The following is a 17,188-nucleotide window of genomic DNA, read 5'->3' on the forward strand; positions in this document are numbered from 1 at the left end:
CCTGAGACCAAGGGTCATATGCTCTACTGACTGAGCCAGCCAGGTGCCCCTGGAATGGTCAGATTTTTTTTTTTTAATGTTTATTATTTTTTTAATTTTATTTTTTATTTTTAAAAATTTACATCCAAATTAGTTAGCATATAGTGAAACAATGATTTCAGGAGTAGATTCCTTAATGCCCCTTACCCATTTAGCCCATCCTCCCTCCCACAACCCCTCCAGTAACCCCGTTTGTTCCCCATATTTATGAGTCTCTTCTGTTTTGTCCTCCTCCCTGTTTTTGTATTATTTTTGTTTCCCTTCCCTTATGTTCATCTGTTTTGTCTCTGTGAAGTAATATGAGTGAAGTAATGGTGTGAGTAATATGATTTTTGTCTTTCTCTGACTAATTTCACTTAGTATAATACCCTCCAGTTCCATCCATGTAGTTGCAAATGGCAAGATTTCATTCTTTTTGATTGCCGAATAATACTCCATTGCATATATATACCACATCTTCTTTATCCATTTATCCATCGATGGACATTTGGGCTCTTTCCATACTTTGGCTATTGTTGATAGTGCTGCTATAAACATGGGGGTGCATGTGTCCCTTCAAAACAGCACACCTGTATCCCGTGGATAAATGCCTAGTAGTGCAATTCCTGGGTCCTAGGATAGTTCTATTTTTAGTTTTTTGAGGAAACTCCATACTGTTTTCCAGAGTGGTTGCACCAGCTTGCATTCCCATTTTAATGTTTATTTTTATTTATTTTTGAGAGAGAGAGAGAGAGAGAGAGAGAGAATGAGCAGGGGCAGGGCAGGGAGGGAGAGGGAAAGAGAGGGAATCTCCAGCAGGCTCTGCACTGTCCCCAGGGAGGCCCATATGGGGCTTGAACTCAGGAACCGTGAGATCATGACCTGAGTCGAAGTCAGATGCTTAATGACTAAGCTACCCAGGTGCTCCCAGAAATGTCACTTTTTTTTTTTTTTAATGTTTATTTATTTTTGAGAGGGAGAGAGAGAGAAGAGTGCAAGCGGCAGAGGGGCAGAGAGAAAGGGAGACACAGAATCCGAAGCAGGCTCCAGGCTCTGAGCTGTCAGCACAGAGCCTGACATGGGGCTCAAACTCAGGAATCCTGAGATCATGACCTGAGCCAAAGTCAGACACAACCAACTGATCCACCCTAGTGCCCCAAGAAGGGTCACATTTTTGAACAACAACAAAAAAAGATCAGTGTGTGTCCATATATTTTTACATGCATAGAAAAAGTGTGGATGAATACACACCAAAAGCAACAAGGGTCAAATCTGGGGAGCAGAACTGGAATTTGCCAAGTGTAATTTTTAATATAATTTTATATATAGTTTTGCACTATTTGAAATTATTTTTAAACTTGAGTAGAAAACTTTTTTTTTTTAAAGAAAACAATAAGAAACATCTTTGAAATGACGAATGAATAGCAGTGATAGTGATAGTGATGGACTGTAGAAAATATACAGAGGGACCATGGTTGATTGCAATGATCAAAAAAGCTTTCCTAGATAAAAGAGGGCATGAAAGATATTTCCAAGTTCGAATATTCCAAACAGAAAAACAAAGGTAGGAGAACACCAGTTGTCTTTGGAGGACAGAAAGATAAAGTGCAGCAGCGGGAAATACATTTGGCAATGAGGTGCCAGTGTGGGTTTCTGAGAAGCCCTAAGGAGATCCCTCGAACGCGGTGTTTTAAGATTAAACTCTACAAACTTCCAGTTATTAGTAGTAGGTATGTAATATGCAACATTACATAACTAACACTGCTGTATGGTATATAGGAAAGTTGTTAAAAAGGAAATCTCATCACAAGGGGAAAATTTTTTTATTTTATCTATATACGAAGATGGGTTAGCTGAACGTATGGTGGTAATCACAGTACATGTAAATCAAACAATCATATAGCATAAGCCTTAAAGTTGTACAGTGATGTGTTAATTATTTCATTTCCTAATGAAACCAGAAGTTAAAAAAAAAAAAAAAAAGATTAAACTAGCAGGAGTGGCGCAGATTAGGTGAAGGTTAGTTCCGGGAGTGCGGGTGCCCACTCGGGGGTGCTGTTTCAAAACACAGGCCCACTTGGTCTAAGGGGAAAGGAAAGTACCGCATTATAGAACGTCAGATAAAGAGGGCGTTCCGACAGTTGGACAAATTAGGACAATAAAGAGATGCGCAAATGGTAACTCTCCTCTTATTACCTCGCGCTCCCCAACTAGGTTCCCCCCAGCGGAACACAAAATTAAGCATGACAGTATGTCTGTAGCACGTGCCGCTGGGCTCCCCTTAAAGCAACTACTACTCCCAGGCTCCCTTGCGAGGCCAGGGCCCTCTTCCCAGGTGCGAGTGGGTCTTGCCGCAAGGCCTTTTGGGATCCGCAGTCTTGCAGTGTCTTCCGGGAATTGTAGTTCCTTTCCCACAATCTGCTGGGCGAGGCAGTGCCGGCGACCAGAGCTGCGCTGAGTGTTCAGGGGCCAAGATGGCGGCGCGCCGGGGACGGAGAGACGGAGTCGCGCCGTCACCAAGTGGGGGCCCCGGACCCGACCCCGGGGGTGGAGTGCGCGGCAGCAGTTGGGGGAGTCGAAGCCAAGCGCCGTATGGGACTGTGGGCGCTGTGAGTGGTGGGGAGCAGGTGAGAGGCTGGCTGGCGGCCCGCGGCTGGCAGCAAAGCAGCGTGTGCCGGGCGATGACACGTGGACGCCACAGGAAAGGGAGGAAGCGCTCGGGAGGCTATGCGGGTGGCTGCGGAAGACAGGTTGGGTTGAATGGACCTGGGCTGTTTGCTGGAGGGATGCAGGCAGAGGCGGGGTCCCCATGGCCATTCCTCCGGAATGCTGGAGGGGCATAGTCGGGTGTTGGAAACGGCCCGTGGTGGGGGGTCAGGGATTCGGACTTGGAATCGTGGACTAAGACCTTCCTCTAAGGATGCCGAGTGGGGGTGCCCCTAGCACCGCGCCGCAATGCCTTTTCGGAGCCACGTGGGATTGGGGGGGGAGCAATTTTCCCGGGAGAACTTGTCGGCTTCCCCTCCCCCTCTAGGCGGCCCTGGCACCCACGTGGGTTGGGCTTCTGGTGGGGGGGTGGCCCTCGGGTCCACGTGGGGGCGGGGAGGGGATGTCCACGTGGCTCCCGCTCCAGGCTGCCCGGCATCTCGTATCGGCGTTGGAGCCGCACTGCTGGGAACTGGGTGTGTCTCAGCCCGTCCCGCCATCTCCGGCGGGGCTGGGGGGGCCCCTGGCTGGGAAGGAAGGTAGGGGCTGCTAGAGTAAACTTTGCGCAGAGCCTTGGAGTTTTTTTTTCTCGTGCATTGATCCACGGCGCCTCGACAGGGGATGGTGAAGGACTCTCCAGATGTGCGGGGAGTCAGTTCCCTGTGGATGTTAGAGTGTGTTGGGCAGTGTAGAAGGCTGAGGTTGAAGGGCTGTGAAGTAAGCTTGTGGCGGCTTCTGTCTGACCGGCTTGTGGTGGGTTGTGAGTCATGGACACTGGCGTTTTGGTTGCTTTCGGACCTGCTTCATTCCTGATTACAAGGGGCATGGGGAGTGTCAACATATACATGGGATAAGCCTAAGTAAGGTAAAGAGAATCCTTTCTCCTTCCCCCACTTTTTCCGCCAGTGTCTCTTTTGAGGCGGCGGCTAAGGCCTGCTTCTTTTATTGACACACACAAAATTGAGGTGGTCTGTATTTAAGCCTCTTTGGAATTTTGCTGGGGATGGGGAAAAGTTAGAGGCCATTTGAGAGCTATTCACCACTAGTTGAACATTTATTGGACAAGGGTGGTTTCTGTCAGATTCTATTGGCTTGGCCTTCAGTTCTCCATACTGAGAAAGTGTTATCACACTCCTCTGCAGAGGGCTTCTTAAAAGTTGCCAGTGGGCTGGACTCAGTCTGAAAGGTTATCTCTCTTAAGCAATTAAGCTGAGTCCTTGAAAGCTTTTGGGTTTTTTTGTTTTGGTTTTAGGTGGGAATTGGGCCGCAGGCTACCAGGTAATGTCAGTTCCAGCAGACCAGTTCGGGCCCATGATTTTGGGGACTGCCCACCTTGTGGAGGAGAGGCAGGAAGGATCCACGATCCAGCTGTAATCCAAATTAGGTGGTTATTGGTGGTTGGAGATGGTCTCATGGAGAGATTATGTATATCTCTTGCCTTACGTCCTCTCCCCAAAAGATGGGCATGTGAAAGCTAGTCAACCAACTATTTATTGAGATACTGTATTCAGACACGAGGGATGCTGTGGTAAAACCACACATGGTCCGTGTTCTCCAGTATCGTCCAGTTTTACCGTGATAGGCAATAAATAAATAATAAGTGGCACGAAAGGAAAAGTGCAGCATATTTGGGATTATATAACCAGCAGTAGTAATCTATATTGTGAAGTCTGGGAAGGGATATTTTAAGTTGAGGTGAGGGAGGGAAGTTTTCATCAGAGGAAATAGTATGGAAAGGCCTTGAAGTGGGAGGCTTCAATATGGCTTATTGAAGAAACAGAAACCTGTATGGCTGATGCATAGAGAGAGAGGCACAGTAGTAAGAGAGGACATACTGGAGAAGAGCCTAGTAGGGAAGATCAGGACCCCTGTAAGACATATTAAGGAGTTTAAACCTAATGCTAAGAGCAGTAAGCTGCTATTGGAAGGGTTTAGGAAGAGTCTCAAAGTGATCAGATGTGTATTCTTAATAACTTGTAGTTGTTTTTGAACCCTGTAGGGACAAGAATGGATGTGAGAAAGCCAGATGGGTTTCTCTGCTAGATGATCTTGGTATCTGGGAGCTGTGCTGTGTGAGGATTGAAGGATAGGTGCTGTCAGGTGAAGAGAGGGTTGTCTCTGACTAGGGCTCCAGTACCTGCCTGATGGAGGTGGTGAGTGGTTCCCAGAGCTGGGCATTGTCTTAAAGATTCTAGCCTGGTGGCTGGGTCAGGTAGGTGGCAGGGCAAGTTGAGATGTAGTCTCCTTGCTCACCCAGGAGGAGTGTTTGCTGAGCCAGGTGCTATTCAGCTGCTGGTTGTAATTATAGGATTGTGAAGGTCTGGGAGGAGTTAGTGCCTAAAACCTGCCACCTTTCACTTCCTCTCTGGACTTGGTCTCCTAAAGTGTATCTAGCCTTTCCTCTCTGGGCATTTGAACTCCTCAGCTTGGTTAGGGGGGTGGGTTTGGAAGGTATAGTCACACCTGTGTTTTTGTTTTTTGTTTTCTCTTGAAAGAGGTGCAGAGTTTCCCTTTGCTGAGTGGGGGAGGGAGGCTTGTATTTGTTTCTATTCAGTCTTTCCATCATCTGTTTCCTATAGTGGAGATACCCCTGGCTTTGGCCTCTGGCCTTGCCAGTCCCATTCCAGCTACTTCTGGCTCTGTCCACACCCACACTCTTGACAGGCCTGGGCGGGTGGCTCCCTGCCTGACAAGGCTGAAGATGTTGCTGGTTCCCAGGCAAGTAGTGGGGTGTGGCTTTTCCATGTACTGACTCAAGGAATCAAGCTTTCTCTTCTTCTGCTCTCACATGGTAGGAGTAGGGAGGAGACTTTTCCTTTGGGACTACCATTGAGAGGTTCAGTGGCACACTGTAGGGCCTTCAAAATAAAAGTGTGAATTAAGTGTGAATCACAGCTGTGTATAAGACATGGTGCTAGGCATCGCGAATAATTAGGAAGTATAAGAACAGTTTAAACCCTTCCAAGATCAAAGAAGGATATAGGCTAATATCGTACAAAGGGTTATTTTGCCCCAAAGGAACTTAGAATTTAGTTTTAGTAATGATGCTAGGACTATCATGGGGTGGAGAGGGGACAAGATGTGATTGCCACTGGTACAGAAACCCGAATGAATTCAGGGGTGTGAGGAGAGATCAGCATGGATTGGGGAAGCCTGAGTTATCTTGAAGAAGGTAGGGTTTGAGCTAAGCAGAGAAGAGAGGCCTAGGCAGGATTTGGGAGAGGGAAGGTGGTTGGAGCTGAAATTGCCTGTTTGCTGACCACCACTCTTTCGGTGTACCTCTCAGACTGTTTGACTCTTCTGAAAAATCTTGTTCTTTCTGATGTTTTTACTCCCTGGTTTAGTGATCTTCAGTGGCTCCAACTGTTTCTGGATGGAGTCCAGACTTTTTTTTTTTTTTTTTTTTTGCTCAGAAGATCCATGAACACTGCCATCCTGACTGGGGCTTTGTTTCGTGGGTTGTACTTCTCTCTGCCCAGCAAGTCCAGAGGTTTGGCTTTGTTGGGGCTCCTGCTGAGTCTGGGGCCATTGGTGGAAGCTTGGGCACCTGGTTTACAGAGCATATCATTCAGCTGCCCTAGGTGCCCCGTGCTCTGCAGACTTTACACCCTTCTGACTGTCCTGTTTGCCTCAGGTGCTGCTGCATGAGGAAGGGGACGATTCTGGTTTTGTCAGTCTGTCTCGGCTTGGCCCCTGTCTGAGGGACAAGGACCTGGAGATGGAGGAGCTGATACTACAGGATGAGACACTGCTGGGGACCATGCAGAGCTACATGGATGCCTCCCTCATCTCCCTCATTGAAGATTTTGGGAGCCTTGGGGAGGTGAGCTGGGACTGGGTTTGGAGGTCTTCAGGTGGGAGCTTTGCATTGGAGGCTATGGCCCGGTGGCTCTGCTTTCCCAGGATCTTGGCTCCTGGATACGCAAACTGAGTCCTTGAAGTGTGTTTCTTATTTCTCCAGAAGAATTGGGCTACAAGCTGCCAGATTATATCCCATGTGAACATGCCCTGGCAGGCTTGGACTGTAGTCCTGCATGGGCCCCCAACTTACATGTCCAGGGGGGTTCCCATCTGTGTTTTGAGTTCAATTCCAGCCTAGCCGAGGGTTGTCTGCTGAGCATCCCACATCTAGGGGTGGAAGGAGTATGTGAAACATAAGCCTAAGTATCAATTCTGACAGGCCTCTGTTGGCATTAGAGGGGTGGGAGATGGTAACGAATGAGATTAGAGCCCATGCCTCCTGGCACTCTAGCAAATTGAGCTGAACTGAGCCTGAGAGGCTGATTCTCTTGGCTTGCAGTCATTCTGAGTGGCCAGTAGACCATTAGGAATAATGGTAGGAACTTCCTTTTGTCTTTCTGGAGCAGAGCAGGTTATCTCTGGAGGACCAGAATGAAGTGTCACTGCTCACAGCTCTGACAGAGATCTTGGACAATGCAGATTCCGAGAACCTGTCTCCGTTTGACAGCATTCCTGACTCAGAACTGCTTGTGTCACCTCGGGAGGGCTCCTCTGTGAGTGTGGGACCAGGGGAAGAGGGTATGTGGTTGGTGCAAATGTTAGAACCATGACTGTGGGCCTACTTATATAGTTGTGAAGCACAAACTCATCTCAGGTCTTTTTCTCCCTGTCAGCTGCACAAGCTGCTCACCCTCTCCCGGACACCTCCAGAACGTGACCTCATCACCCCAGTTGACCCACTGGGGCCCAGCACAGGCAGTAATAGAGTGAGTGGGGTAAGCCTGACCTAGGGAGCCTCGGAGACTCCCAGGAGGGAGAAGTATGTGGGGACAGGCCTGGAAAAATATATCCTTGGCGAAAACATCTGTAGCTTCTTTTCTCTTCCGCAGGTTGAGATGTCCCTCTCAGATCCCCCTTGGGACTTCTCCCCACCCTCCTTCTTAGAGACTTCCTTCCCTAAGCTTCCTAGCTGGAGACCCTCAAGATCAAGAGCCCGCTGGGGCCAATCCCCTCCTCCCCAGCAGCGTAGCGATGGGGAAGAAGAGGAGGAGGTGGCCAGCTTTAGTGGCCAGATGCTTGCTGGGGAGCTCGACAACTCCGTGAGCAGTATTCCAGACTTCCCTATGCACCTGGCCTGCCCGGAGGAGGAAGATAAAACAGCAGCAGCAGAGATGGCAGTGCAGGCAGCTGGCGACGAGAGCATCTCCTCCTTGAGTGAGCTGGTGCGGGCCATGCATCCATACTGCTTGCCCAACCTCACCCACCTGACATCACTCGAGGATGAGCTTCAGGAGCAGCCGGATGATTTGACACTGCCTGAGGATTGTGTGGTGCTAGAGATTGTGGGCCAGGCAGCCACAGCTGGCAATGACCTGGAGATCCCAGTTGTGGTACGGAAGATTCCTACTGGACCCCAGCCTGTGCTTCTGGATGACTCACTAGAGGCCAGTCCAGCTTTGAAGCTACTCATGCCTACACTAGAGTCAGAGACAGAGGCTGCTGTGCCCAAGGAAAACCTCTGCCCTCAGAAAGAGGGGTTGTCAGAGGAAAAGCTGGAGTCAGTCTGCTTGTTAGAGCCCAAGGAGGTCATGGAACCAATGATGCCCAAGGAGTCTCAGAACCCACCAGCCAACACAATGCTGAGTTCCCAGAGAGCTCGAAAGGGCAGGAGGAAGAAGAGCAAAGAGCAGCCAGCAGCCTGTACAGAAGGCTATGCCAGGAGGCTGAGGTCATCTTCTCGTGGGCAATCTACTGTGGCCACAGAGATAACTTCACAGGCAGGAAATTTGCCTCAGGAGGAACTTAAAAGAGAGGTCGCACCTCCCCGTAGTAGAGGGAAGCCCCGGGCTTGGGCTCGGGCCTGGGCAGCTGCCTTGGAGAAACCTAGCTCTGGGAACTTGGAGAGTAGTGCTGGACAAGCTAGTGCTGCTAAAGAAGATCCTCTAGACCTTTATTCCAACCTGGTAGACAGCATCCACGCTAACCCTGTTCCATCTCCTCTCTCACTGGTTGATTCTGCTCCAGCTGACCCCATGCCACTTGACTCTGTTGAAACTAATCCCACTGCAGTTAACCCTGTTCAAGCTGACCCTGTACCTGTTGATCCTGCATTGGTTGACTTTGCTTCAGCCAACTCAGAGCTGGTTGACCCTCTCCCAGCTGACCCAGTCCTGGCTGACTCAGCAGAAATTGACCCTACAGTGGTTGTTCCCATCTCAGATGACTTGCCACCAGGTGACCCTGTCCCAGCCGACTCCGCACCAGTTGACTCTGTTCCCAGTGACCTGGCTCCAGTTGATCCTGTGCTAGTTAAATCTAGGCCATCTGATCCCAGACGTGGTGCAGTGTCTTCAGTCCAGGGGAGTCCAGCTCCCCAGTTACTTCTGGAGTCAGAGTCCTTGGACCCCCTAAAGGCCATCATCCCCGAAGTCCGGGAGGTTGTGGGTCCTTTGAAGGTAGAAAGTAGTACCAGTGCGACAACCCAGGAAGCCAGACCTCGGCCTCTTAGCCTATCAGAGTACCGGCGACGAAGGCAGCAGCGCCAAGCAGATGCAGAAGAGAGGAGTCCCCAGCCCCCAGCTGGGAAGTGGCCTAGTCTCCCAGAGACCCCCACAGGGCTGGCAGACATCCCTTGTCTTGTCATCCCACCAGCCCCAGCCAAGAAGACAACTCTGCAGAGAAGCCCTGAGGTTCCTCCTGAGGCTTGCTTTGTGCCTATGGGTCCCAGCCCTGCTTCTCCTAGTCCTGAGCCACCTGCAAGCAAACCTGTGGCCTCAACTCCCACTGAACAGGTGCCATCCCAAGAGATGCCACTACCAGCAAGACTTCCACCTCCTACTGTGCAGTCCATGCCCTCCACAATGCCCACTGCTTTGCCTTTTCCCCCAGGTGGGCTAGGCATGACTCCCATGATGCCCCTTCCTACAGGTGGGCAAGGGATCCCCAGTCTGCCCCCACCTCCCTTGCAGCCTCCCAGTCTTCCAATGTCTATGGGACCAGTGCCACCTGATCCCTATACTCATTATGCTCCTGTGCCACCCTGGCCTTGTTATCCCCCTGTGTCCCCTTCTGGCTATCCATGCCTCCCCCCGCCACCAACAGTGCCCCTAGTATCTGGTACTCCTGGCACCTATGCTGTGCCCCCCACTTGCAATGTGCCTTGGGTACCCCCTCCAGCCCCAGTCCCACCTTACAGCTCCAGCTGTGCCTATGGGCCCTTGGGATGGGGCCCAGGGCTGCAACACCCTCCATTCTGGCCTTCTATGCCACCACCTCCTTTGCCTCTGGCATCTGTTGGGAGAGCTGCTCCCCCACCCAAGGTGGAGCCCAGTGGCATCCCAGCTGGCCCTCCTGAAAGTGTACTTTCTGTGCCAATGGCTCCTCCTCTCAGTCTTGGGTCAACTGGCCAGGGAGCTTTGCAGATAGAGCCCACCAAGGTGGAGCCCACCAAGGTGGAAGTCAAGTCAGTGCCTGTGTCTCCTCATCTGAAACCTAAGGTGTCCTCCCCAATGCAAAGCCCCCAGATTAAGGCTCCACCGTGTTTGTCTGCTGAGAGTGTGGATGTTGAGGAGCCTGCATCAGAGAGGCTAAAGCCTGAGATCCAGGAGACAAGGCCCAGGGAGAAGCCCCCCTCTCCTGTTACCAAGGTTGTTCCTACACCCACACTAAAGCAGAGCACTGTAACTAAGGTGCCTGCTGTCCACCCAGCCCGTCTAAGGAAACTCTCCTTCCTGCCTACCCCACGGACTCAAGGCCCTGAGGACGTGGTACAGGCTTTCATCAGTGAGATTGGTAAGTGCCACATGGTTTAATTGATGTGAAAGGCATGGGGGTTGGATGGGGCGTGTCCTCCATAGAACACGATAAACCACTCTCATAGGGACTGGTCTTTGTCAGATTTGTTTGGAGGTTCTTTGTTTTTTTGGAGGGTTCTTGAGAGACAGAGCTCTGGGTTTGTTTGATTTCTGCTTTGTGTTGCTGCCTTGGTTTGCTTAGTACAGTGGTTAGGGACAGCATCAAGGGAATTGATTTGGGAGATGACTTGGGAATTCCAGGACCTGGGCACTCAGTCGATAGGGGCTGGATTCCAATCCTGTGTTGTGTACTTCCACAGGAATTGAGGCATCGGACCTGTCCAGTCTGCTGGAGCAGTTTGAGAAATCTGAAGGTGAGGGCACCTAGGTAGCTATGCTATAACCCCTTTTTATTGATGCTTTATTTGGGCCCAGCCCTGTAGTTGCTTAGGTGGAAGGAAGGGAACGGTGGAGGGGCGGTCTCAGTCCCAGAGAAGTAGTTTCAATCTGATTGCAAGGGGAAGACCAGGTTCATGGACAATACAGTCTAAGCCAGGGACAGGTGGCAGTAAGCATGGCAAGAATTATAAAGAGTAGTTGGATGTGGAGGTCCCGGTGGGTTGGGTTGGTTGGGGACATTTTTCTAGAAAACTGGCTCTTAGGCTGGGCTCTGAAATACAGGATGCGTGTGTAGTGAATAAAGGCAGAAGTATAAGGATTGTATGTTTGGAATACAGTGGATAGCTGAGCTTACTCAGTACAAAGCAAGGATCTAGGTGCTCTGGAGGATACTATGTCCTGTTCGTAAGGAGCTTATGGTCTAATAGGGGAGGAAAATTACATAAATGTCCCCTGAGTTAGTAACAAGTTATCTACAATACAAGGAAAAATGTAATATGGTATAAGTGTAGAACCAGAATAGACCAAGACTGGGAAGTTAGATCATATAGAACCTTGAACGCTAGTCTTAGGAGTTTGGACTCTATCTCAGATTCACTGGGAAGTTAACAGATATTTCTGAGCAGAAACATGATTAAAAATAGTACCTGGCTACCTACTAGAAGAGAATGGATCTCTCTGGGGAGAGTCCAGTGAAATATGTACACAGAGTGGATTTTTCTTCTTTGGGTCTCAAAGCCAGCCCTTCTATGCCTCCTCAATCTGGAACATCTGGTTGGCCTTTTAACTAATTTGGTTTCTTTGCAGCCAAAAAGGAGTGCCCTCCCCCGGCTCCTGCTGACAGCTTGGCTGTAGGAAACTCAGGGTGAGTATGGAGACATATGAGCGAGTTACCCTACAGCTGTTGGTCAGCAGCCGGCCGGTGCTTCAGGACCGTCAACTGGATGCCTCTGTTACAGGGCTTTTAGTCAGCTTTAGAGTCTTTCCCTGTTTCCCCCTCCCCTCCTCAGCTCATCACTACTGGGCACTGTCTTGGGTGGTAGGTAGGAGGGTGTGTACCATCCTCTGGCTGATTCCAGTCTGGGATTCCAGATGTCCTGGAGTTGCCTTTTGTCTTCTGGCAAATTGTGCCTTTGGGGATTTCTTTCCTTCCTTTTATCAAGTGTTAAGCTTGCTCAACACTAGTGATGATAAAAGATCAAGTGGGGTAAGATGTTGGTGGCTAGGGCTCTCCTGACTCCTTGGACGAAGTACCTTGGACCTCCTTGTTCCTCAGTCTTCCAGCACTGAGAGGCCTTTTTTCATTTTTCATGTTCATAGTACCCTATCCTGTTCTGCCAAGCATATTCCCATCCATGTTGATTTTGGGTTGGTTTGAGCTAGGCAGGCAAGTCTCCTGGCTTAAAGGAGGTGGGGGGTATTTAAGGTCATAGCCAGCCTGCCTCCTAGAATTGGACAGAGCTGAGCTGAGACCCAAACTACATTCAGTCAGTAAGTTCGCATTTGTGCTGGAGGAGAATGATAGGGGCAGTTTGTGTATCCTATTCTCTGCACACACCCCTCTCCCGTTGCTTTATGAGGAAAACATATACAAGATGTTGAGGAGGCAATGAACCAGGCTTTCCCTTTTCCCCCGCCAGCAACGTTGACACTCCCCAGGAGAAGAGGCCCCTAGACCGGTTACAAGCCCCAGAACTGGCCAACGTGGCAGGTGGGTTCAGGGTGGGGAATTCTGCCTTTGATTAGTTTATGCAGCGAATGTTTGTAGAGTCTGCCCTGCACTGGGTGTGTGTAGTTGTTGGGAATACAGAGATCTGATCCTCATCCTTGAGATTCTCACAGTCCAGGGAGCAGATGTATAAACGAGCATGTTGAGTATCAGAGATCGTATGTTAAAGGAGCCTTTGTGGTTTATAGTGGGATCTGAAATGGGTCAGTCAGGGGAGGGTCATGTACAGTTGGTGTTATCCCTGAGGCAGAGGTTTGAGAAGATCACTAATACCAATTAGATTCAGGGGATGGGGCATTCTGGGGAGATGGAGCTGCTGGAGAACTGAAGAAATGAAACCAGCCTGGTATGTTTTGGGGAATTATGAGTTGTTTGGTTTGACTGGAGTGTAGTGGCTGATGAGGGTGGTGGGCAGAACTAAAGCAAGAGATAAAGCTGAAGTGTTAAGTAGGAAGTCAGATGAAGGGAACTTTGAATGCCGTGTTAAGCTGTTTGGACTTTATCTTTGCATTGAAGAAGCAATTGGTTATGGGGTGTTCCCTGTAGCAGGAATGTAGAAAACAGGTGGATGGGCATGAAGCCCCAGGCAGGAGATCATTGGAAGGTGATTACAGGAGTCCAGGCAGATGCAGCCCAGGCAGTGTAGGGGGAGGGCTGGGTCTAAGAATGGAGAGGTAGACCATATAGGAGCTGGTCACTAACTAGGTTTGGGCAGTGAGAGGCTGAGGGGTTCAGGAGGACGCTAGCTGTCTGGGTTTATATTGCTTGGTCCCCAAGATGGGGAACTTGGGGGAAGGAATAGTTGCAATAGTGGGAGAAGTTGGGCTGTTGACCTTTGGTGTACTTTGTGACATGAGGTAGGGGTCTCTGGAGCCCCTGGAAGTGTAGAATCGGATCTCATCCTGCTATCTCCATCCTCCCTCCCCTCACAGGGCTCACCCCACCAGCCACCCCTCCCCACCAATTATGGAAGCCCCTGGCTGCTGTTTCACTGCTGGCCAAAGCCAAATCTCCTAAGTCCACCGCCCAGGAGGGAACCCTGAAGCCTGAAGGAGTTACAGAGGCCAAACATCCAGCTGCAGCCTGCCTCCAAGAAGGGGTCCATGGCCCTAGTCCAGTCCATGTGGGCTCTGGGGACCATGACTATTGTGTCCGGAGCAGGACTCCCCCCAAAAAGACGCCTGCCTTAGTCATTCCAGAGGTGGGCTCCCGATGGAACGTCAAACGCCATCAGGACATCACCATCAAACCCGTCTTGTCCCTGGGCCTGGCCGCCCCCCTGCCCCCACGCACAGCTGCCTCCCAGGAGCCACTTGATCACAGGACTAGCAGTGAGCAGGCAGATGCCCCAGCAACTTGCCTTGCCCCGTCCGCCTTGCTCTCCCCTGAGGCCTCACCTTGCCGGAATGACATGAACACTAGGACTCCCCCTGAGCCCTCAGCCAAGCAGCGGTCGGTGCGCTGTTACCGAAAAGCCTGCAGGTCGGCCAGCCCCCCAAGCCGGGGCTGGCAGGGCTGCCATGGCCGCAGCAGCCGTTCTATCAGCTCTGGGTCCAACCGGACCAGCGAAGCATCTTCCTCCTCATCCTCATCGTCGTCTTCCTCATCCCGGTCCCGGTCCCGGTCCCTCTCCCCCCCACACAAGAGGTGGCGAAGGTGAGCTCTGATGGCCTGTTAGGTCCTCTTCATTTAGGAAGTCCATGGGCTCTCCTCTGGTTTACTTAGAAAGCTTTTGCACATTGAGCTTGATGCTTTCAGGCATTAAGGCTTCTACTTCTGTCCTTGGCTTTTGTCTTCTCCCCCTTTCCTGGATTATTGAAGGAGGCAAGCTGTGAGAATTTAGCTTCTATACCCTGTTTGAGTTTGGGGATCACCGAGGTCTGCTGCTTCCTTGACCCCTGCCTTGGGGAGACCATTAGGCTTGCGTCTCGCCCGTGTTTGATCCTTTACATACTTTATCAGTCCTCACTTCTGCTCTTTTCTTGTGGGATGTTGGAAGGTGGGATAAGTAGCTTGTTAATGGCAGCTCTTCTAATCATCTGTCCAGGAAAGAGTCTGGGCAGTTTCTTTGGTTGTCACTGTGGCCTCATACGTTTTCTGGCAATACCTTTTTCTCAGTTAAAGACCAAGATTTTCCTACTTAATCCATGAATAATTTTTTGTTTTTAAACCAGAATAATCTCTTTTTTAAAAAAATTTTTTTAATGTTTATTCATTTTCTGAGAGCCAAGACAGAGCACGAGTGGGGGAGGGGCAGAGAGAGGGAGACACAGAATCCAAAGCAGGTTCCAGGCTCTGAGCTGTCAGCACAGAGCCCAATGTGGCGCTCAGCCTCACTAACTGTGAGATCATGACCTGGCTGAAGTGGGACGCTTAACCGTCTGAGCCACCCAGGTGCCCCTGAGCCAGAATGACCTCTTAAGAAATGACCTCTACTCCATGTCTAGCAAGTCACCTCCTTTTTACATCCTGGTCACAGTACTGCTATGAGACATGTTAGGGGAGCAGGAACCCAGAGACCCAGGCCTGGCATCCCCAGCTAGACCTAGGGCCCAGCCCTTTATTCCCAAGTCTCCATTTATTTTTCTTTGACTTGTTAAACGTTTTTGTTGTTAATTGCACAGTTGAAAATAACTATGATCTATGTGAGAACACTCTAAAACATTCCAAAAACGCCTAAAATTCATGAGGGCTCAGTTTGGTCATCTGTGGAGTTCTTCTAGATCTCTTTTCCTCTGCTTTGCCTTTGGTCCTGAGCTTCCGGACAGGGAGGCAAGGTTGGGGCCAAGGTGAGGTAAGCAGAATATATCTGCACCACTCCCAGCATTCCTACGTGCCTCTTTATTCTCTAGATCCAGTTGCAGTTCTTCTGGACGTTCCCGAAGATGCTCTTCCTCGTCCTCCTCCTCATCTTCCTCATCTTCCTCATCTTCCTCATCTTCGTCATCCAGTTCCCGAAGCCGGTCCCGCTCCCCATCCCCCCGCCGAAGAAGTGACAGGAGGCGGAGGTGAGTGTGTGATCAGGGAGTCTGTATCTGGGATGCAAATCCCAAATTTGAGAGTTCTGAGACTTGAGTTGTCTAATGTCTGGAGGGCTGATGGCACCTTCTTTTCATGTCAGGTACAGCTCTTATCGTTCACATGACCATTACCAAAGGCAGAGAGTGCTGCAGAAGGAGCGTGCAATAGTGAGTAGAGGAATAGGTCCTGGGAGGATGGGGCTTGCCCCTGAGCCATGAGCTTGGAGAGCCTTCTGCAGCAGTGGCCTTGGCTCATGGTGTGTCAATTTTCCTTGTCTCAACATAGGAGGAGAGAAGAGTGGTCTTCATTGGGAAGATACCTGGCCGCATGACTCGGTCAGAATTGAAACAGAGGTTCTCTGTTTTTGGAGAGATTGAGGAGTGCACTATCCACTTCCGTGTCCAAGGGTAAGGTTGGACCTATAGGTCAGAATGTCCTTTCCACCCCATTTGTCTACCTTGATGCTGCTTTGTCTTTCCCCCTTCCTTCCTCTGGTGTGTTAGGCAATGTAGGATGACACCTTCACTCCTAGTCAGAGGGTTGGCCATTTGGGGAAGAAGAACTACCCGAGTCTCTCTCTACCCTGGGAAGTATCTCTTCTCCTTGGCAAGTGCCTAAATAGCCATCCCAGCCTCTGCCTCACCTTCCTCACCAGTGACAACTACGGCTTCGTCACTTACCGCTATGCTGAAGAGGCATTTGCAGCCATCGAGAGTGGCCACAAGCTAAGGCAGGCAGATGAGCAGCCCTTTGATCTCTGCTTTGGGGGCCGCAGGCAGTTCTGCAAGAGAAGCTATTCTGATCTTGGTGAGTGGAGGAGACCCCGAGGCTTTGGTATACTTCATATTGTCCCCAGAAGGGTTTCCAGCCTTTTGAGAGTGGAGCTAGGTAGACTTGTCTCTATGTGACACACAAAGAACACAAAGGGGGTGGGATGAGAGGAGAAATGGGGGCTCTTTAGTCTTATTTACTTAAAACCAGGGTGATTGATGTTATTCCATCCATTATTGGGGTGGGAGGAGGCTGGCCATTTGAGGACCCTGTGATTGGGAAGTATTGTCAGAGACCTTGATGTCTGTCTCTATTTTTATAGACTCCAACCGGGAAGACTTTGACCCTGCTCCTGTAAAGAGCAAATTTGATTCTCTTGACTTTGACACATTGTTGAAACAGGCCCAGAAGAACCTCAGGAGGTAACCCTGGGCCCTTCTCCCCCTTCCCTCTTTCTTTGGAGGTGTCCAACCTCCTCCACCCTCCCCTCCCCCAATTTAGGGGAGAGAGCTGCTAGTGAGATGACTGTTTTATAAAGAAATGGAAAAAAGTGAAATAAAAAATGTGTTAAATCAGATTTTTGAAGGGTTATTTGTTTTTTTATAACAGGCATTGAAACAAGTTAACTCATTCCTATGTTAAGATGGGGCTGAGGGGTTCCCCTGTGTTTGGAAGTTCTAAGGCACTATGCAGACCAATAAACACGAACTACAAACAATTTCCAAGTGCTGTTGTGCTTCTTTCAATGGTGCTAGTGCCAGACATACTCACTTTTCCAATCTGAATACAA

The 17,188-nt window shown here is 50.0% G+C and overlaps 1 protein-coding gene across 4 annotated transcripts; it reads left to right on the forward strand.

Annotated features, from left to right (window-relative positions):
- The first annotated feature begins 2,439 nt into the window (after positions 1-2,439).
- PPRC1 (PPARG related coactivator 1) lies at positions 2,440-16,975 on the forward strand. Of its 4 annotated transcripts, none has more exons than XM_025918045.2 (14): positions 2,441-2,645; positions 6,359-6,547; positions 7,092-7,238; positions 7,359-7,460; positions 7,575-10,476; positions 10,799-10,852; positions 11,685-11,742; positions 12,518-12,588; positions 13,539-14,262; positions 15,459-15,614; positions 15,728-15,794; positions 15,913-16,034; positions 16,283-16,434; positions 16,721-16,975. In XM_025918045.2, exons 1-14 carry the CDS (start codon positions 2,493-2,495, stop codon positions 16,822-16,824), a joined length of 5,001 nt encoding a protein of 1,666 aa, XP_025773830.2. In that variant the 5' UTR covers positions 2,441-2,492; the 3' UTR covers positions 16,825-16,975. The 4 variants fall into 4 exon arrangements, with proteins under 4 accessions (XP_025773832.2, XP_025773830.2, XP_086536829.1 ...); XM_086680703.1 differs by having other exon boundaries at positions 7,359-7,451; XM_086680704.1 differs by having other exon boundaries at positions 2,441-2,627.
- The last annotated feature ends 213 nt before the right edge of the window (positions 16,976-17,188 follow it).

The sequence above is a fragment of the Puma concolor genome, chromosome D2 (assembly GCF_028749965.1).
Source record: "Puma concolor isolate L17-30 chromosome D2, mPumCon1.1.hap2, whole genome shotgun sequence".
NCBI lineage: Eukaryota > Metazoa > Chordata > Mammalia > Carnivora > Felidae > Puma > Puma concolor.